Raw genomic sequence first — 20,516 nt, 5'->3', positions numbered from 1 at the left:
CCCAGTGGGCAGTACCCTCCTCCCCCAACCCCCACCACAGGACCATCCTGACCAGCCCAAATTCGGCCCAACTGAGCCTATTTTTTAAGCTTTTGCACTCCTGGGGTCACCACCCCCTTCTGTTCCCCGGCAGGGGTCCACAGCCCACCTTTCTATCCACATTCCAGACATTCCCACTTCCTGAGACACAGGAGGCCCCATGCATGCACGCAGGCACCCCCAGCACTGGTGGCATTCTCAGCTGTGCAGGGAGTGGGCGCAGGGAAAGGATGCACTCCCTCTTTCTAGACCAACATGCAGCTAGCTGGAGCTCAGGAGAATCTTGTTCCAGACCCAGGGCTGGCCCCCATAGGGGTAGAGACCCTGCTTCCAGCTCTTGGGTGCTGTTTCCTCCTGGAACTTTCCATTTGACTCTGCCTCCATCTGGGGAGAAGTTTCCAGCCCCTTTCTTTCCAGACCCAGTGTCCTTATCTGGTGCTCTCGGGGACAGCCAGGGTCATCTGAGCCTGCGTCCATCTCTTTTGTCATCCCGATCAGCCCAGGGAGCAGAAGGGCTCAATTGGGGCACAATTCTGTGGATAATCTAGTCTTTCTTCTGAAACATGGAGTCCTTCCCACTTCAGGAGCCCTGCTGGCCTTGGAAGACCTGACCTGTAACAAAGAGGGGGCCCAACATGTAGAACACTTCTCACCCAGCCAGTGGCAGGGCCCAGGCCGCCTCTCCCGGGTGCTCGCTCACCTCCCCTGGCTCTGGCACAGAAGGGGCTCTGAACTCCAGTAAAGCCCTGCAGCCTATCCACATCAGGAGAGGCTCGGCGGCTCGCTCCAGGTCACAGCTGCAGGCAGGGTGTGCACCTGAACCCAATGACGGAGCTTCTTGTCACTGTCCAGCCCTAGGATGGTGTCCCGAAAGGCCGTGGCTGCTCTGCTGGTGGTGCACGTGGCTGCCATGCTGGCCTCCCAGACAGAAGCCTTCGTTCCCATCTTCACCCACAGTGAGCTCCAGAAGATTCGGGTAGGAAATCCCCCAGGCTGCCTGGTTCCCCCGTGTAGCCCAGGTGACTCAGAACCTTATTCAGCACTGAGGTGGCCTCAGTCTAAGGGACAAGTGTCCCTTCGATAAGCCCACATTTAATCAGCTATGCCAGCCATGTTGAGGACAGCATGGAAGACCTGGACCCAAGCTCACCCCAAACTCCAGCTGCCGCTCCTCTACCTTCACTCCTCCCTAACACCACTCAAAAGTGACAGCGGCTCCCACAAGCGACACCTTTTCCCACCCCTGCCTGGCCTTCGGGAGAGATTTTCAATTAACAAACCAATAAACATTTGCTGAGCATCTCTGCAGTACAAAGGGCCACCCTGGGTGAGAGGCCAGGCATACAAGGAGATCTGAGGAACCTCTGTCTTCAAGGAGGAGGCTTAGGAGCCAAGGTACAAACATATGAAAAATTCGCTAAGATAGAAAACAAGGGAGATGGCACGAGACAGGACATGATTAATTGCCCAGCAAGCGCCACTGATGGTGAGTGCTGAGCTCCATGGAGGGCGAGGTCTTCACGGGCTGGCATGGGTCAGAAGCCTACAGGGGAAGGGTGTGCCGAGCTGGGGGTCTTCAGAGAGAAGGAGGGGATGCTGTGGGAGCAAATGCCCAGAGTGGGAAAGAAGATGCTGCTCGTGGAAGGCTCACCCGAGCTGCTGTCACTTAAGAACCCAGAAGAAAACAGGGCAGGCTTAACAGAACCCAGGCAGGTGGGGCCTCCGGAAAAGTGGGCCGCCAGACCTGGCTCCTCGTGCCCTTTACTTTAGATGTCAAGGGGTTCTGAGTATCTTGTGCAGTCATTCGTTTCTCTCTAACCCAAGGAGATGATGAAATGGGTCTTCCACATCCCTCCAGTCTGAGATCAAGGCTCTAATAGGGACAGAGAGACATGAATCGGTTCTCTGGTTGGTCACGTGGCCTCTGGACCCACATGCTCTGTCTGGGGCAGGCTGCCACAGGCCCAGTGGCCCGGGTCCTTAGCAGAGCCAAGGCTGGCCCCAGCCCCCCTTCTTCAGGGGTACCCATGGAAATCCAGAAGAGATGCGGCAGGCTCCCTAAACACACTTTCTCCACCACTGGCTTCCTCCCCAGAAGAGACAGCTGATTGCTCTAGAATCACCATGTCTCAGGCAAGGCCTGGAGCTGAATCCCAAGGGTGCCATTAAAGAAACCAAAGGACTGAGGTGCCTCTGATTTCAGTGCCCTGGGACCCGGCAAGCAGGACGCCACATAAGATTTGGGGCTGGGCAGAAACCGTCAAACTCGATAGAACATAAACTAGCAAAATGGCAACCAAAGGACACTTTGCATTAATCCGCCCTCTGGTTTTGCGCCTCATAATTGCCAAGCACCAGGATTTTTATGAAGAAGCTGCAAACTCCTTCCACCATAATTCATCTCCCTGTCTCGCCTCTTATAAATCACCTCCCAGAGACTCCGGTTTCTGGGCCACCCCATGGTGCCCTCGCAGGCTAGGCTGTCTTGCCACTGCTTTTATAGGCTCTCTGCTAAGAAAAACATATTTCCACACTTAATATGTATGAAGGGCAACCATTATTTTCAATATTTTAACTTAATTAACAGTAACAATCTGGGTGCAGTGTTTGAGCGACAAAGGAATGGAATCTTCTGCGAGTTGATCTGTTGGTGGATGGTTCTGTGAGCCTTTGGGTTTGGGGGACCTCTTGTGTAGAGGCACCTGGGGAGGAGGGATTCTTTTGGCCTGTGGGAAGCCAGGCTGCTTGGCACCCTGGGCACAGACAGGCAGCGGAGAGACCTTGGTTTTGTGCGACTTTGTGCTCTGCCCTTAGGAAAAGGAGCGCAACAAAGGGCAAAAGAAGTCCTTGATCTTACAGAAGAAGTCTGAGGAAGTGGGGCCTCTGGACTCTGTGGAGCCCACAGAGGAAGAAGAAAACCAAGTTATCAAGGTGAGCAGGCAGGGGGGCGATGCAGAGAAACCTCGCTGGGGAATGGCTCCCCCGGCCAGCCACAGATTATGCTAGGATACGGCAGCGAACTAGACATTCTGGCAACAAGCTCCATCCTAGAAGAAAGGGAGACAGACACCAACAATGAGACAAGGAACCATTTCAGGCACCACATAGGAGGTAGGATAGAGCATGATGGGATGGGCCTCAGGGCCATTCCTTTGGCTGGGGGAGGGGTCGGGGAAGGCCTTTCAGAAGAGGTGACACTTATTTGATTTGAAACCAGAATGATGAGAAGGAGCCTCTCATACAAAGAGCTAAAGAGCTAGAGCAAGAACATTCCAGAAGGAAGGAAAGGTGAGTGCAAAGGCCCTGCTCAGGAAGCACACTGAAGGTGCAAGGTCCTCGAGGCGAGGGTGCACCGGGAGAGAACAAGAGGTTGGCAGGGCCTGGTGTCCAGGCTAGATGTCTGGAAGGTCACCTGGGGCTCAAAGCAGGGAAGTCACCGGATCTGACTTTGAAAGATCCTGGACAGCACAAGTGGAGGCAGGAGATCAGTCAGGATGCAGCTGTCGTCCTCAGGGGACAGATGACGAGGGTGCCAGTTCCTCCCCCTAGCAAGGAACCTAGGAGACAACTACAGGGTCAGCCCCCAGCCCCCGGGTCAGTGCTGAGTGCTGATAGCACAGATTGCAGCGGTCAGAGTGAGCCTTGAGTTTGTCCAGGGCACCTCTTTAATTTCACAAACTCACTTATTCAGGCGACAAATAGTTCCCAAGCTCTAAGTGCAAAGCATGGTTCTGGGCCCTGGGAATAAAGTGGTGAACAAAACAGGTAAATCCTCCAAGCTCGTGGAGCTCACACTCGAGTGGGGGACCGGAAACGAGATACCAGAAGGACCGGCAACAGACTACACACAGGATAAATAAGCAACCTTCACGGTGTGGCCAGTAGTGCCATGGAAGAGACGTAAAGCAGAGAATGGAGATGGATGAGTTGTGATTTAAATAGGGTGGTCAGAGCAGGCTTCATGAGTGCATGGCATTAGCACAGAGGCCTGGAGACAGTGAGGCACTGAACCATAAAAATGTCTGGGGGAAGAGCATTCCAGGCAGCAGGAACAGCCAGGGCAAAGGCCCTGAGGCAGGGGTAGACCTGGTGCATCCCAGGAACAGTGAGGAAGGAACAGTGAGGAGGTTGGAGTGGCTGGAGCAGAGGGAGTCAGAAAAAGTGGGAGGTGAGACCAGACAGTGGACTCTGTAGGCTATTGTTTGGACTTTGCGTTCATTCTGCTGACGTGGGAGCCATTGAGGGCTTTGGAGCAGAGAAGGGACATGATCAGATTTATATTTTAAAAGAGTTTCCCCAGGGGCATCTGATCTGGGTGGCTCAGTCGGTTAAGCATCTGACTCTTGATCTCAGCTCAGGTCTTGATCTCAGGGTGGTGAGTTCAAGCCCCACATTGGGCTCCATGCTGGTCATGGAGCCTACTTTACGGAGAAAAAAAAAGGTCTCGCTAGCTTCTGTGTTGAGAACAGCCTGAAGGGGCAAAGGCAGGATTAGGGGGACCCCTAAGGAGCTGCTGCAGCATCCAACAGCCCAGGGTGGTCATGGTGGAGGCAGAGCAGAGTGGTCAGGTTCCGGAAATATTTTAGAGTTAGAGGCCCTCAGGGTTTGCTATGAATTTAGGCTATAGAGAAAAAGAAAAGAAACATGGACTTCATGGGCCAGAAGACCTAGAAGGATGGATTTGCCACTCATGGAGACAGTTAACCCTACGATTGGCCACAGGAGGCCGGGAGGAAGGTCGAGTGGAACAGGATCTGTGAACTGTAAGATGCCTCCAGGTGGAGGCATGGGACGGGCAGGTGGATATAGGAGAGCTTAGGGCTGGACACATCCACGTGGGAGGCATCAGCAATTTGCTGGAATTTCAAGCCAGGACTGGGTGAGATCCTAGAAGAGGTGAGTGTGGATGGAGAAGGAAGGCGCTGCTGGACCTGAGCGGGGGACACTCCCAGGGGCCTGGGAGGTGGGGAGACTGATAAGTAGAGTGAGTGAGGGCCTCGCCAAGGTCACACAGTAGTCAGGGTGAAACTGAGCTGCTGCACTCCAGGTCTTCCGCCTCCCGCCAGCCACCGGCCACGGATCCTTCCACCCTGGCCGGTTGTCACAGCCTGTGACCACAAACAGGGAGGCCAATCACGGCCCAGAGAGGGACCTCGGGGCTGTCACCACACCAGGCGACGGGGTTAGGGCAGTGTGCCTTCCTCTCCCACATGCTCCTTGGGCTCTCAGGAGGAACTGGGAGTGACTGGTTCAGGTGGCAAAGGGGAGCTCAGTCGGAGCTGCCCAATGCCAGCACCCCTGGCAGTGTAAGGCACGAGTTACATCCTGTGGGACATCTTGGGGAGGCTGTTCCCAGCTGCCTAGACCAGGACACATGGGTCAGGAGGTCCTTTCTGGATCATTCTGTCCAGCCTCCTGACTTTAAGGACACTGATGTCGGAGAGAAAGGCGTAGCACGCGGCAAGGGGATGGCGTGGGTCGGGCTGGAGCCGGACCCACAGTGACCTTCCCTCCGTGTGGCCCTTCGGGAGGCCCCAGCCTGTTTTCCACCGCCAGGGAGCCCCTGGGAAATCCTGCGTACAGCTCTCCAGACAGGCAGGGAGTCTCCGGTCTTCTGCCCGTCTGCCGGCTGGCGTGGGAACCAAGATCACTGAGCCAGGAAGCTCTGGGGTGACGGCAAGATTGGTCAGCACACACCCCCTCCCCCCCCCACCACCACCCCCTCCCCCCCACCCCCCCACCCCCACCCCCACCCCCCCACACCCCGGCTGGGCCACACCCACCTCTCTTGGTGGGGAGCCTCTCCTGACGGCTCCTCTGGGGTCTCTATTGTGTCCCCATAGGGCTAGAGAAAGTCTCGCCTGCTGGCTAGAATCAGGCCCCCTGGGATTGACACCTTTTCCCTCTGCCACTTAGCACCTGTGTGGCTTTGAGCAAGTTACTCTACGTCTTTTTCCTCAGCTTCCTCATCTGCGAAACGGAGACCCTAATCGTCCCTACCTCATAGGGTTACTAAGAGGCTTCTTCTACATAAAGCTTCCGGAAGGACTCGCAGCTCTAAGGCTCCAGGCGTTGGCTGTCATTATTCAGGCGGAGGGGGAGGGAGAGTTTCCTCCCACCTGAAAAGCCAAGGCATTTCCTGCCCACTGCTCCCCTCCATCCCAGCTTCCCCACTAGGGAACTTTGTGGATCCTCCTCCCAGCCAAGTCTTGTGCGACTTCCAGATCCAGCCCCCGACCTCGAGTGCAGGGGAGGAGGTGCCACAATTCCCTGGCCGGCCTGGAAGTCCAAGGAGGATCAGGAACAGCGGGGCCACAGCTGAGCAGTCCCTCCCGCCACCTGTAAGGCACCCAGGGGTTAATGGCGCTCTCCGCGTCTCTTCCTCCTTGTTAACTCTACCTTATTTCACAGTTGACTGCTCCTGTGGAAATTGGAATGAAGATGAACTCCAGGCAGCTGGAAAAGTACTGGGCCGCCCTGGAAGAGCTGCTGAGTGAGGTGCTGCTGACCCCCCAGAACGGTACGGGAAGGCAGGGCCCTGCACCTGGGACCTGGCCTCAGCCATCCTGTGTCAATATTCTGGGAGTGCACCTGAGCACGGTGTGCGGATGACGATTTGTTTTTGTGCCTTGCACTTGAGAATATGAAGCTGTCTTCTGGGGAAAGGGCACCCGTCTCTGAGGAGAGCCTAATCATTGAGCAATTCCCCAGCCAGGGGCATTTCAAGGTCCTGCCCTGAAGGCTCAGCCCCCTTTCCCAAATGCCCTCTGGCGGAGCAGACCACAACACACCCAACCCTCCCTCTGCTCCAGAAATGTTCACTCCTTCCCAAAACACTACCAAGGCTGGGCCGTTCCTCTAAAAGAAACTCTGGAACTGGCCAACCACAAAGGTCTGCATTTTCTAAAAGAAACTCTGGAACTGGCCAACCACAAAGGTCTGCATTTTCTAAAAGAAACTCTGGAACTGGCCAACCACAAAGGTCTGCATTTTCTTGATCTGTTTTACAGATGCAAGTCCTGAGCTCCACTTGGCCCTCGCCCAGGTCAAGGTCTGCCCAAGTAACTTGGGTCAAGCTAGGACTTGTCTCACAAACAGCCACTGATTACTTCTCCTAGTCTCCAGGAGGGGAGGAGAGAGGCGGGGAGAAAGTGTTCAAGGTGGAAGAACGAGGTTAAATGACTTGCCCCAGGCTACAGAGAAACCTAGTTGCAGAGCTTCCAGATGCCTGACCAATCCCCCCACTCCCCCCACCCCTCCCACCTCGGGCCCCTTCTCCCTTTGGTCAGCAGGCAGGTTTAGAAGTCAGTTTCATAAGTGGAACTGCTGTCACTGAGCTGCAAACCTCCTCTTCTTTTCCCCAGCAGACAAGTGACAACCTGCTCCTCCAGCGGCAGAAAAGGTGGATGACACCAGGAGCCTGCTTCCCACCCGAGGCAGGCCCCAAAATCTGCATGCCCAACAGCCAGGCTCCGAAGGAAAATATTCTCTCCCAAGCAAGCCCCCCTCCAGCAAATAAAGCAGGAAATATACAGAAATGACTCTTTTTATTTAATATTTTAATTTTTAAAGGTCAGCTTTAAGTCACTCCATAAAGGGGGGCGGAAATAAAGCTCAGAGGGAGTTGGCCATAAATGGCGGTACATACAGTAGCAAAACATCTGCCTTCGATCAATTCTATGTTCAAATATTAAGTCAGACCCACAGAACTGGAAGATTCGTGCCAATGAGGAAAGAGCAGTTTCTGCCCACACACCAGTCAGTGGCAGAGCAAGGACTGGAATCCAGGTCTCCTGAATCCTGGTCTACTTTCTGTTTATTGGCAAGCTCGAGGTCTAATGGGCTAGACCTTGTCAGTCTTCTGCACTCAACCCCTTGCCAAGTAACTTCCAGCTAGCCCTTTAACCTCAATGAGCCTTTGTAAAAGCAAGGTGGTAATGCGTGCCCTGAGATTGGGGGGGGGGGGGGACAGGCACCAGCACATCACTATCATTATTATCATCATCTTGTGACTAGACGCTCCAGCACCCACAGCAAAATTCCACAGCCAACCCACTTATTTCTGCCTTCTAAACAAAACTGGATGAGAAATTTCATTCTAATTTAATTTTACATTAATGAATGTTCATTTATTTATAAACTGGGGCCTTAGAGGAACCACAGCTCCCTCTATCCATAGGTTACCAGCAACTAGACATGCTGCCCCTTTCACATTTCCACCCACCCCAGCCATTTTGAGAGCTTAGCCACAGATCATAGTTATCAGGACAAGATAACTCTGACCCTTAGAAAGGATGCTCCTTTGGGGGCTCTGAATGCTCCTGAGGGACACCCAAACCTTACATGGGACCCAGACCCTTCGTGCTGCACAGTCACACGATTTCCTGTGTACGTACTGATCAGCTCAAGGGCAGGGGCAGGTTCCTGGGAAATGCTGCCAAGGCACCCTGTAATAAACGGAGAGAGGGCTGCACAGGGCAGGGGAGGAGCAAGGAGGAAGAAATGCAGGAGAATCTACAAAGTACATGGTTGGGAAGAACTGATCCAGGACTCCTTGCCCTTCAGAGTTCCACCATGCATGCTATTCACACCATTATCTGGAACCCACTCCAAAACGCAGGCCAACAAAATGCTCCCGGTCTCTGTCTAGGTGGAAAACACAGCTTTTGTGTCTTTACCTCACTCTGCTGGGGTCTGTCCCTACACTGAGACTACCTTCCCCCACCACCAGAGGAGGGGTGCTCCTCTCTCCCTCCACCCCTGCCTCTCTGCTTGCAAGCTTGCTCGGATTCCCCGCCCCCCATACCCCTCACCCCGCTGGGAGGTTTTCCTTAAGATCCTGGGGTTGGATAGCAGCATTGAAATAGGTGCCAAGGAGGAAATGAGGCCCCTAGGTGGTTGTACCCCAGGCAGTCTGCATTTCTGAAAATGGGAATTGGTTCCGCAGCCACAGTACCCAGGTGGCAGGAGGGTGCTGTTCGTCCTGCAGAACAGCCCTGTTCAAAGCTCAGTGCTTGCAGCCAGGTTGTCCGTGACCCTCACCCAGTGGCCTCTGATGTGCTGCTCAGTAATGAGCTGCAACAGGGACCCAGCTGCCACCTGCATCTGTATGCACAGTGCCCCAGCTGCCCGGTTAGATGTGTCGGCTCCTTTCTTCTCTCCTTTTCCTCCTCCTGCCGTTGTTCAATTTCTCACAATCGGCTCAAATAATTCTTTTTCTCTGACGAGTTCCTCCAGTTTCCAGGACAGCAGACTCGATTGCTTACAGGACGGGCACAGCCCTGGAAGAAATTAAAACTGGGGGAGGCTGGGAGGATACTGTGAGCTGAGCCAAGACCAAAATGACCATGTTTTCAAAAAAACAGAAGTAAAGAGAGATCCACTCTTGGCTAAAGCTATCCAAGGCCAGGACCAGGACCCAGCCAGGAGGGGAGAGGGGGCAAGTGCCCAGAGGAACCAGTCAGGTGAAGACACCCACCTTCCTCACATCTTACTGAGGTCTATCCAGCAAAATCTGCAAGAATCTCTCCAGAAAACTGGGCCGTTACAGCGAGTTAGATTACCCCCTCTTCATCTGGGATGTACTTTACACTTAACAGGACTATGGGTAATTAGAGGGCAACCTGAACCCAGCTTCACAAGATGGAGATGATGAGGTATTTTCTCAGTAACTGCATCGGTATGATTTTATAATTACCAAGCTATGAGGATTTGCCATGAAATTGAATAGTTAAAAGCAAAGAGTAATTGCCTGATATCTGTACTCTGTAATTTAGTATAATCTAATCATGGACAAAGCCCAAAAGAAAATGTTCTGAAAGCGTTACATTTTTCTTCATACACAATTCGTTATTGACATCAGGGAATGTATTCTAGGCTTCTGAAAGAACTCTTACCCACAGATATCAAAGTGTGGCCAAAAGAATGAGAGTTTTGTTATATTTTCAGCCGATTATGAAAAGCAGCCAACATAACTGCCCATTATACCTGTTCTGGCATTTCCCTGTGACTCTATTTGCCCCTTCGTCTACCTGGAGAGATGAAAGGTGGCTCTCCTCTTCACCAGAGCCCTGAGATGGGGCAGCCAGAAGTTGGGCAGTGCTGGGAACATTCCCAGTCAAAACCTGAGCCTAGATGGCACCTGCTTTGTCCCCTACTTTTCAACCACACTCTCCCAGTGCCCCCACCACCGCACAGCATGACACCACTCACAATATGGTTCCAAGGAAGCCCAGAGGGACGCTTGAGGCTGGTGAGAGGGTAGATCGAGGATGAGTCCATGGTCCCCCTGCATATTTAAGGACCTGATAAATGTGTGCAGGGCTTTTTGCAGGAGAAGAAGGAGAATGGAACCCACTAAAAGATTTATGGCTGTTGTTATTATAAGGCTCTGCTGAGACAGAGGGAGGTCAGCAGGACGGCAGGCAGCGTGGCAGCCCTCTGGGAATCCAGAGCCTCCTCCTCCTGGAGGCCCCTCGCTTCTGCTAAATGCGTGGATGTGGTTACTAAGTATATTTGGACATTGCAGCTTGTTTTTCCACTTCTGCCTTTAATAAATCAGGAAGACTGCCCACAGCCCGGCTGCTCACCTTTAAAAAAAACCCACAAGAAAGTGAGGAGAGAGGGGGGCCTGCAGGGCAGCCACTGACTTTGCAATGGTGCCTTTTTCTTTAAAATATGCGTTCCCATACTCAACACAGAAGGCAAAGGCACGTGCCAGGAAGAGCCTCCTGGGCAGCTCCCAAAACGACGCAGGGGTACCAAAGAAGCAGCACGGCTCAGCCGGGGCCTGGAAAACATGAGGGTCAGTGAAGAAAGCATGTGGTGGTCATGCAGGGGGAACATGAGCAGCAACAAGCAGGTAAAGTAGTCTTGGCACAGAATGTTGATGGCAGGCCTCAGAGGGACTGTCAATCCACGGAGGAACAGGACTGGGACAGGATGCTCAGGAGGAAAACAGAGATGCCGCAGACTTGAGAAGGACGACTGACTTGTGAGGGGTTTTCTGGTTGACTTTTCTCAATCAGATGGTGAGGCTTCTGCCTGGGGGCGGGCGTGGCAGGGACGCGGGCTGGGAGTCCTGATCGGCAAACGTGCTGTGCCTGGTGGCGGCACTACCCCAAAGGCTCCTTGGACCCAGAGAGACAAATTGAGCATCTGTTAGGAGTCCCATGGAGGCAGAGGGTAGACCACCTGGGGGCAGAAAGCCAGGGCTGCCAACATGATGGGTTCCAGGCTGGAGGGAAGACAGCAGGCTGGACGGGTGGGGGTCATTTGGCCCTAGGTATGTGTAGCAGCAGCAGCGTCCCCAAACACAAGGCAGGCTGACAAAGCCCACACTGGGGACCACTGCAGGGGGCGGCTCCAGTTCAGTACATATTTTTAAATCATCCTGGGATCCATTGTGATGAAACAGACCGTAACTCTGCGAAATGTCAGAACGTTCACTTTGTTGAAGCGTCAGATTCAAACCCTCTTAGAATACACAGGGCCGGTATTGATGCTGAAAGGCTCATTCCTTATATATTGAACTGCACAGCTGCAAGGAGTTGCACAAATGTTACCAACTCATTTGTCATGCAAACAGCGCTTCAGAAAGAAATAAAATACTATTATGTGGTATATGTGTTAGGCAATCACTATATCAAATTCATGGCATTCCGTGCAAACACAGGCAGAGAAGAGGAAAACACTTGGTGAGAAAAATTGCACCACATGGGAACAGCTAAGTTGGGGGATACGGGGAGGCTAACAATGGAAGCCTGACCGAGCAGAGGCTATAATTTTTCCAGCAACCGTGGCCAGTGTAGGAATACCCCCGTGGTGGTACGGCAAGTGGCAGGGATGCAAACCACCCGCAGAGGGGCCTTGCCCATGACCCAGGGAAGGGAGAGGGGAAAGCAGGGTGGGGGGTGGGCGATGGGCAGGCAAGGGGAGAACCGAATTAGAGGAGTCGCAGTGGACCGGAACCCAAGACGCCAAGGGTGGCCATAAACGTTTGGGATGGGGGTGGGGATGAAGAAGGCCGTGGAAGGCTTACAAACAGGGGAGGGAGGTGGAAGGACCCTGAGCCACAGCTCTGCTCGCACTTGCCTCGGCCCCCAGGCTTCCCTCAGGGGCCTCTCAGCTAAGAGCCATCCTGTAGGTCCTGTAGTCAGGTGTCCCTGCACTGCCGATGCCCGCCGGGAGGGGATAAGTATAAACACGTGGGAGCACGTACCGGGCCCTGTGCCCAAGCCCTGTTCTAATTCTCGTTTCGGACTTTACTGGCCGGGAGGCCAGAAATGTTCACTGGATGTGATCACACATCTAACAGCGGCGCCCCTGGCGTTTGAGAGGCCCCACCTAAATCCGCAAGTGACAGCGGACGGTCTCGGAGCTCGGCCACCCACCTCCAGGAAGACCCCACCACAGGGCCTCCTCCCAAGGCGGGTGCCGCCCACTCGCCCACTCGCGCCCGGGGCATTGGCTCTGGGGCAGGTGCCTGGGGCGGGGCCCACGGTCCGGAGCTGCGCTGAGCGCCTGGACACAGGCCCGCCGCCCTCCACCTGGGGTCCAGGCCGGGCCTAGTCCATGACCCACAGCCCTCCCCAAGCACAGAAAGATGCAAAGGGGGATCCCTGGGTGGCGCAGCGGCTTGGCGCCTGCCTTTGGCCCAGGGCGCGATCCTGGGGACCCGGGATCGAATCCCACGTCGGGCTCCCGGTGCATGGAGCCTGCTTCTCCCTCTGCCTGTGTCTCTGCCTCTCTCTCTCTCTCTCTGTGACTATCATAAATAAATTTTTAAAAAATTAAAAAAAAAAAAAAAAGAAAGATGCAAAGGGTCCGCAGGGGCTCGTCCTTCACCACTAAATCCACACTTTGCTAGGTGTCTACCGCGTGCCCGGGACCGCGCATGGGGAGGAGTATTCGTAAAGAAACACCGATCGGTCTTACAGACAAGGACTGGGCAAGGAGGGGAGGGGAAGGAGAGAAAAAGGAAGAAGAAAAACATTTTTAAAATTCTCGGACCTCCCCAACATGGCGGCATCAAGGGCCGAGTCTGACCTCCCCAACATGGCCGCCACCCGGGAGGGCGCGGACAGACCTTCCCATCATGGCGCGGGGCCCCGCCCGCTCCGCCGCGGCCGCCGGCGGGAGCAGTTCCGGGTGCGGTGCGCGCCGGGGGCGGGCGGGGGGCGGCGTCCTGGCCATGGCCGGCCTGTCGGACCTGGAGCTGCGGCGGGAGCTACAGGCCCTGGGCTTCCAGCCAGGACCCATCACCGACACCACCCGGGACGTGTACCGCAACAAGCTGCGCCGCCTGCGGGGCGAGGCCCGGCTGCGCGGCGAGGAGCGGCTGCCGGAGGAGGCCGGGCTGCGGGGCGAGGAGCGGCTGCGCGGGGAGGCCCGGCTGCGCGAGGAGGCGCCGCTGCGAGCCCGGCCCGCCGCGGCCCCCCTGCGAGCGGAGCCCTGGCTCTCCCCGCCGGCCTCGGGCTTGGCCTACGCGACCTCCGGGGCCTACGGCGACGGCGGGGCCTCCGCGGCGTCCTGGGCCGGGAGCCGCGGCCTCGCCTACCCCGCCCGCCCCGCGCCGCCCCGGCGCCGCGCCTCGGCCCGGGGCAGCTCCGAGGAGGACGAGGACGCCCGGCCGCTCGACAGGGCCGCGCCGGGCCACGGTGTCCGTCGCTGGTGGGCCGCGACCCCGGCCCCGGCCCCGGCCCCGGCCCGGCCGCCCTCCGCCCTCCTCGGCGCCGCCCCGCGCCCGGGCCTGCGGGCCACGCGCACTGGCCCTGCGGGTGCGGCGCGGGCCCGGCCCGAGGCGGGGCGGCGGCTGGAGCGCTGCCTGTCCCGGCTCCTGTTCTGGGCCAGCCTGGGGCTGCTGCTCGTCTTCCTGGGCATCCTCTGGGTGAAGATGGGCAAGCCCTCGGCGCCGCAGGAGGCGGAGGACAACAGTACGTCCCGGGCCGGGCCGGCGCAGGGGAGGGCCCCGGGCGCGCGAGTGAGCGCCCACCTGAGGCCACCGGTTCCTCTCGGCGCCAGGCTGCCCCGCCCGGGCCTTGCCAGCTGCTTCTGGCCGTCTTCTCCCCTCCAGACCTTGCCTCTGCTCCCCGCCGCCGCGGGAGAAGAGGCCTGGAGTTCCTGCAGCCATCTCTGTCCTCACTCTCCTGTTCTGTTCTCCATTTCTGCCCTCGCCCTCCCTACCAGTCTCCCTTTCAACCACGTGCTGGAAGCAGTCTTCATTCCTAGTCATTTCCACCCCAACCTCTGGTTTTCCCTCTCCAGAGAAAACCACACCCCTCTCCAACAGGCAGGTCCACCCCCATTCCTTTTTAGTTCTTTCTTAACTTGGATCTCTGGCTCATTCACACATTAGTGCCCATTTGAAGACACCCCAGGTTTGACTGCCCACAGATCGGATCTGGTTGGGTTCCCAGCTTTGCATCACCAAAAGCGTTTAAACTGATATACATGGAGGTGTTTATCCTTGCTAGCATTATCCTCCTGGAGTGTGTTAAGAGAGAGTTCTGTGAGTCAAGGACATTCCCGGCCATGCTTCTGTCCACATTTTAGTTAGTGATTGGACATGCCAATAAGAGGTCTGCAGGATACAGTGGGTATCCTGACTAGTTGAGGATTGGTATGTTTCTTAAAAGGGGAATCTGCTTCTTGGGTAACTGGGCTTTAGTCTCAACATGAAAATGTAAAGGGTAAAGTGTATAAATCTAAAGTATAAAGTGAGTTCACTAGCCTTTGATATTCTTTGCAAAGCATTGTGATGAATACTGTTCCCAGCCTCAAGCCAAGGCTGCCACATCTTTCTTTCCATGCCTAGCAGGAACAGCCAAAATGCAGGGAGAGGCCAAATTGTACCTTAGCTGTTGCAGCAGATGGGTGTTTGGGTATATGAACAAGTCTGTGGGCATGGGGATCCCAGACTCACACACCCAAATAACTTCTTGGCTATGAGAGCAGTCTATCCACTTGCTAAAGAAAGTAAGCAGACCTGGGAGGGTCGTGGGACTATATGATACCACAGCAGTCAAACAGTACAATTTTCATAGTCCCTGCTGAGATACTTTAAGACAACAGCTCTTGGGTATATCTTGGGATTTAGCTGGAGCTCCCCTCCCGTGGTGGTACAAATCCCTATTCAACATATCACTTGGCAGTTTACAAAACAATCATGTATATTGACTTGTTTGAGGTTTACTCCTTGAGTTAAGCAGCGGAAGCTTTATTGATCCCATTCTACAAATGAGGAGGTGGAGGTTCAGAGTGGTTGAGTTGCCCAAGAGCCCATGGCTAATCATTTCCAGCTACCATTTGGACCAGTGGTCCTAGTCCTGATTCCTCATCCGGGCTTGGGAAACCCTTACATGTTACTATCGACATTTTACAAGTGCCATATTTAGAGGACATCTTTCTGGTCCCCACCCTTAATGGGAATGTTTTACTTACCCTGAATTTTGGGAATGGTTCTCTTTTGTAATCTTTTCCTGAACCCACACTTTTAATTTCCTCTGTGTTTCTTTTCTTGGTCTCAGTGAAATTATTGCCAGTGGACTGTGACAGCAAAACAGATAAGGTGAGTCTGAGTTTCTCTAGCTTTTGTTATTCCCCCCAAGGATGTTAGCCTCCATCAGGAGGTAAACTTCCCCAGAAAAGGATCATAATAGGATCATTTTCAGGAGTGCTTCCTGTAATGTACCAGAATCACATCGTGTTCTGTGATGTTTGTGTCAGACTCAATTGTGGCAGGCGACAGAGTACTTGAAATAGAAAGAATAGAACTCCCAAGATCCAACCCTGGCTTGTTATGGTACCTCTCCCATCACTCACAGCGCCGGGGACTTTGATCTGCCTAAGTCAATCTAGGCGGATGCAGTAGGTTGGGCTAAAGGACCTCTCAAGCTCCCTGGCTTCCAGAGGAAGGGCTGGCAGTTTTTAAGCTTCTGGAGGCCGAGTTCTCAGGTCCACGTTCCCTCTGCTCCGGTGTCTGTGGCTGACAGTGCTGTTCGGATTTGAAACATCAGGGAGCGGGTGGGGTTGTTTTAAATATATCTGAAGTGGAATTAGGCCTCTTGCCTATAGATTTGTTTTATGAGGCTTTAATGTTCCCTACAAATAATATTTGGGGAAGGCGAGCAGCCCCATCCATTTATGAGTCATGCACGCGGCATTAACTAGGAGCTGGGATGCTGGCACAGGTGATAGTCTGGGGAAGATAGGAGGCAGTAAATTTTCAGGTCATAAATCCTACCAGGTCAGGAGCCTTTTCCTGCTAGAGGGCATGACTTAGTAGTCTAATTATTAAGTGTGCAATGCCAGGCCTCTCCCAAGGCCTCAGTCTCCACGTCTGGCAGCCCCGGGGCCTAGGAAAGTGCACACAGTCAAGAGTTCACTCTCTTATCCATGTTAACAGAAGGGGTGGCCTGGTGTAAATAATAGCCTTTATTTCTTCTCTGGCTTCCGCTATGTCATCTTTGGGGATGTTTTATTACATTCACTTGTTGCATTCATCCACCAAGTATCTTTGCCTCTCAGTTGTTTTGTGAAAACAGATTCATATTAAGTTGAAAGTGCCTTCTGTCATGGAAACCACAGTTGATGATTACAGGAAGTGGCCCAGAAAAATAGGTAGTGGCCAGAGGGAAAACTAGAATTTTGAACCCGAAAGCAAGGAACTTTTCTGTAAGATTTCTCTGGTATCTTTTTTTTGTTTGTTTGTTTCTCTGGTTTCTATCTCTTGGTTCATCTCCCCAGCTGAGTGAGCCCCAACGGGCCCATCCCGGGATCTTGCTAAAGATGTGCTCGGTGAGCAGCGTGGGTACTCGTAACATCAGGGCATCAAAAGGCAGAGTCTGGGCCTCATCACAGGCCCCAATGAGCTGAGATCTCATGGGGTGTTCTTGGCCGTCATGAAGGGTGGACACAGGAATAGGCAGTTTGGGAGATGCTCTTGGCTTTGGTGAGGCTCTTGCTGAAAAGTCTTATTCTTTGTGTGGCTCAGGCTCCCCCAGAATCCAGATGGGCATTGGAGTTTGAGAGATATGTGTTCTTTCCCTTCTCAGCCAACTATGACACTTAGCATTTTTCTCTCTGCCTTTGTGCTGCTGAAAACGCGTGGATAGGCTGGGAGTGGGTGTGCTGTCTCAGGCCATCTCGTGGTCTAGTGCCTTCCGTCCTTCTGTTCCCTTTAGGTGGGATCAGCCCCGCTTTGCCTAAACGTCGGTGAGTTTGAAATGGAGTTAATTGTGACCACCTCTCTTTTTTTCCTGGTTGTGACAGTAATAGATGTTTAGTGTAAAAAAAAATGTGCCAAAATCAGCCATGATTCTGCCACCAAGAAATAATTTTGGTGACATTTGGGGGTATTTCCTTCCCTTCTCATTTGTTTGTGTATGTATGTTTATAGAATTGGGATCTCCATGTATATTCAGTTATATTTCTTATTATCAACATTTTCCATCACATTCATCTTTAAAAGGTAGTTTGGGTATCTGATTCTACTTACAGATTTGTGCGTTGTTTCTGAACGTTAACAGTCATGTGTGTAAATCTTGGTAACCCCATTTTGTACTTGGAAAGGCTTTTGGGTCTTTAGGCAACACAAGGGAACATATCTTGGCCTCTGAGACTTTCAGAAACCAAGTCCCTCAACGTTGCAGATGAGGGCATCAAGCAAGCCCAAGAAGGAAAGTGACTGTGGTTCTTTCCACAGTTGTCAAGCCAGGCCCGGAGCCCAGGACACCCCAGTGACACCCCAGAGGAGGTCTGAAGGGGGCGGTAGGCTTGGAGTTGACCATCTTCAGCACTTATTAGCTGTGGGATCTTGGTGGCCTAGCTATGGACTCTAAACCTCGGACTCCTCATCTGAGAAATTGGGGTGTGGTAAGGATTGTGGTGAGGATTCAGTGCAGACTCATGACAGCCCGTCATTCACTCTCAAGGAAGAGCAGTTTTTCTTTTAAATATTCTAAATCTAGCAAGTCTAGCAAAATGGTTTCAATTCTGTTATAAGTGGAGGAGATCTAGGTGTATTCGTGTTCCTGTTTTCTCATACAGATGACTTTTGTCCTCTATAGTTTTAAGATTTCTAGAAATTTCCCACTTCTAGTCAGGAATCCAGTCTAAGATGAAGCAGTTGCTGCAGCTAATCCACCGGGCAGACAATTTATAGGCAGAATGTAGGCACCTGACTCTCCAAAAACAGACAGGAGCGGCCCAAGGGAAGACAAGGCTGCAGTAGTAGCATTTGCCTGGCCCACCAGGGAAGCTGGGCTGCTGCATCTCCCCACAGCCTAGTCACCTCTGCTCCACCGCCCTACTTAATGGCCTTTATTCCCGTGGGAACTGCAGGACAGAGGCTGGGAGCCTTCAGGATGGCAATTCCTTAGTTACTATGTCTGCTTTTAGTTCTGCCTCTGTTTTCATGGTGCTCAGTTAACCCGGTATTTATCGACCCCGTCCCTGGGCCCACCACTTTACAGAATTTGGGTTAGGAGTTGTGCCTTGCTGCCTAGCACTTGGCAGTGCAGCCAAGGAGGTAAAACCAGCTGGACGGAGCCCCCTGCCCCCACCACTGCTTGCTGACTGCTTGTCCTGTGCCCTTCCAGTTCTGTCAGGCCAAGCAGAAGGCGGCCTTGCTGGAGCTGCTGCATGAACTCTACAACTTCCTGGCCGTCCAAGCCGGTGAGTGGATATCTCTGGGCCTGAGATTCCTCGTGGGGGCTGTGGGCTCTTCCCCTCATCAGCCTGGCTGGGGCTGGCTGGCAGGAGGCCGAGATGCTTGCTGGTGATCTCCCAGAAGACACACTCAGAAACCAAGTCTTGCCCCAATTCTCCACTTAGACACAGCTTTCTTAAGCCTATAGTTGGTTTTCATATCCCCTTTAAGGGTCTCAGGGGTCCTGGCCCCTGCACAAGCCTGTTTTCTCTGGATGCCCACCACTCGATGCTTTCATGTTGCACTCGCAGGAGCCAGGCCCCAGGTCTCCTCAGAGTCTGGATCTTCTGACCTGGAGAGCCTCCTGTACCAGATGGTCGGTCAGGCCAGGAGGAGAGGCCTATGCAAGTGGCAGGGGCCTGCCCGGTGGGCTGGTCACACTCAGGTCCACCCAGCTTGCCAGGGCCCCCGTGTCACATCTGGTCCTGATCTCCCCATCTAGCTGCAGGACCTCGGATAAGTCCCTTAACCTCTCAGAAACTGTCTCCCTCTCTAGCCAAGTGGTCCTTGGTCTTTTTTTTTTTTTTTTTTTTTTTAACAAATGAAAATTGTTTTACTCTAGAGGAGGACATTTTCAGTACCCCCATGAAGTACCTCTAAAAAGTAATCCATCCAGAAGGCTTCCCTACTATTTTATTTAGAAAATTATTCTTTGAGGCCAGATATATCACCTCCCCACACCTCTCAGAATCACTTGCTTAGGGCATAGTGTGACCTGAGCTTGTGCCCCAAGCTTGGTGCACCAGAACCAGACAGAACTATTCAGTCTTATGGAATGTTCAAGAGGCGCCTCTTACCTGTGGGGCCAACCCTTGTCTAAAGTCATTGCTAGGGAATCCAGGCTGGATGGGCTTGTACTGGGCCCTCAGCCCTTGGGGCAGGTCTTATGGGCCATAGCTCTGCCACCACCTTCCCCTGACTGGCAGGAGACTAGTGGCGGTCAGGAAGGCATCTGTGAGCTCGGAGGAGGAGCAGTAGGCATGGGAGCTCACAGCATCACAGGCCCCAGGGGCCTTTCTGCATGGCCTGGGTCCTTGGACTATAAATTCTGGCCCTTTATTTTTTTCAAGATTTTATTTATTTATTCATGAGAGACACACACAGAGAGAGAGAGAGAGGCAGAGACACAAGGCAGAGTGAGAAGCAGGCTCCGTGCAGGGAGCCCGATGTGGGCCTCGATCCCAGGTCTCCAGGATCACCCCCTGGGCTGAAGGCAGGCACTAAACCGCCGAGCCACCCAGGCTGCCCAAATTCTGGCCCTTTAAGAGAGTGTTCCAGACCTTAGTAACTCAGTTGTGGTCCAGGGACAAGCAGCATTAGGATCACCCCAGAACCTATTGGAAATCCAGAATCTGAGGACCCATTCCAAACCTATGAATCAAAGTCTGCATTTTTGAAAAGCCCTAGGGTATAAAGTAGGGAAGCTCTGTCTTAAACCAGAGATGCTGGTAGACATTTCTCCTCCATCCTGCCCTCCATTTGTGGTCCTGGCTTATGCCATCAGGGGGCCTAGTGCCTCCTGTCCTCTGACAAGCCTGGCCAACGGCGAGCCTGAGGGTCTCACTGCAGGGGAATGAGGGCTCTGCTAGGCCATACTCTGCCCAACCCCAACCCCACCTGGGAGGTCACCTATGGGCAGGGCATTGTGCTTCCCTTGCAGTCCACAGGGTGCTTATGATCTAGTAGAAGGGACAGGCCACCTACCTCCCTGACCAATGGCTGTTAAAAGGTGTGATTAGATGAGAACCGAGAGGCCAGAAGTTCCAGT

At 53.6% G+C, this 20,516-nt stretch overlaps 2 protein-coding genes across 4 annotated transcripts in view; both read left to right on the top strand.

Moving 5' to 3' along the window:
- Positions 1–726: 726 nt before the first annotated feature.
- On the top strand, positions 727–7,577 carry MLN (motilin). Of its 2 annotated transcripts, XM_025418463.3 has the most exons (4): positions 727–1,015; positions 2,854–2,970; positions 6,451–6,559; positions 7,407–7,577. In XM_025418463.3, exons 1-4 carry the CDS (start codon positions 899–901, stop codon positions 7,412–7,414), a joined length of 351 nt encoding a protein of 116 aa, XP_025274248.2. In that variant the 5' UTR covers positions 727–898; the 3' UTR covers positions 7,415–7,577. The 2 variants fall into 2 exon arrangements, 1 of the variants encoding a protein (XP_025274248.2); XR_004804274.2 differs by lacking the exons at positions 727–1,015; positions 2,854–2,970 and adding an exon at positions 5,824–6,380.
- Positions 7,578–13,192: 5,615 nt separating this feature from the next.
- Positions 13,193–20,516, top strand: part of LEMD2 (LEM domain nuclear envelope protein 2) — a 17,593-nt gene continuing 10,269 nt past the window's right edge. Inside the window, exons 1-3 of one of the 2 annotated variants that reach the window (XM_025418460.3) lie at positions 13,193–13,973; positions 15,567–15,607; positions 18,639–18,714. In XM_025418460.3, the coding sequence (XP_025274245.3) occupies positions 13,232–13,973; positions 15,567–15,607; positions 18,639–18,714 (859 nt within the window). In that variant the 5' untranslated portion in view covers positions 13,193–13,231. Of the gene's footprint in view, positions 13,974–15,566; positions 15,608–17,743; positions 17,914–18,638; positions 18,715–20,516 lie in introns of those variants that run through there. The other variant, XM_035697985.2, reaches the window with a different exon arrangement.

This window comes from Canis lupus, chromosome 12 (assembly GCF_003254725.2).
Source record: "Canis lupus dingo isolate Sandy chromosome 12, ASM325472v2, whole genome shotgun sequence".
Classification (NCBI taxonomy): Eukaryota; Metazoa; Chordata; class Mammalia; order Carnivora; family Canidae; genus Canis; species Canis lupus.
The sequence above is the reverse complement of the archived record's forward strand: the minus strand, read 5'-3'. Positions and strand labels throughout refer to the sequence as shown.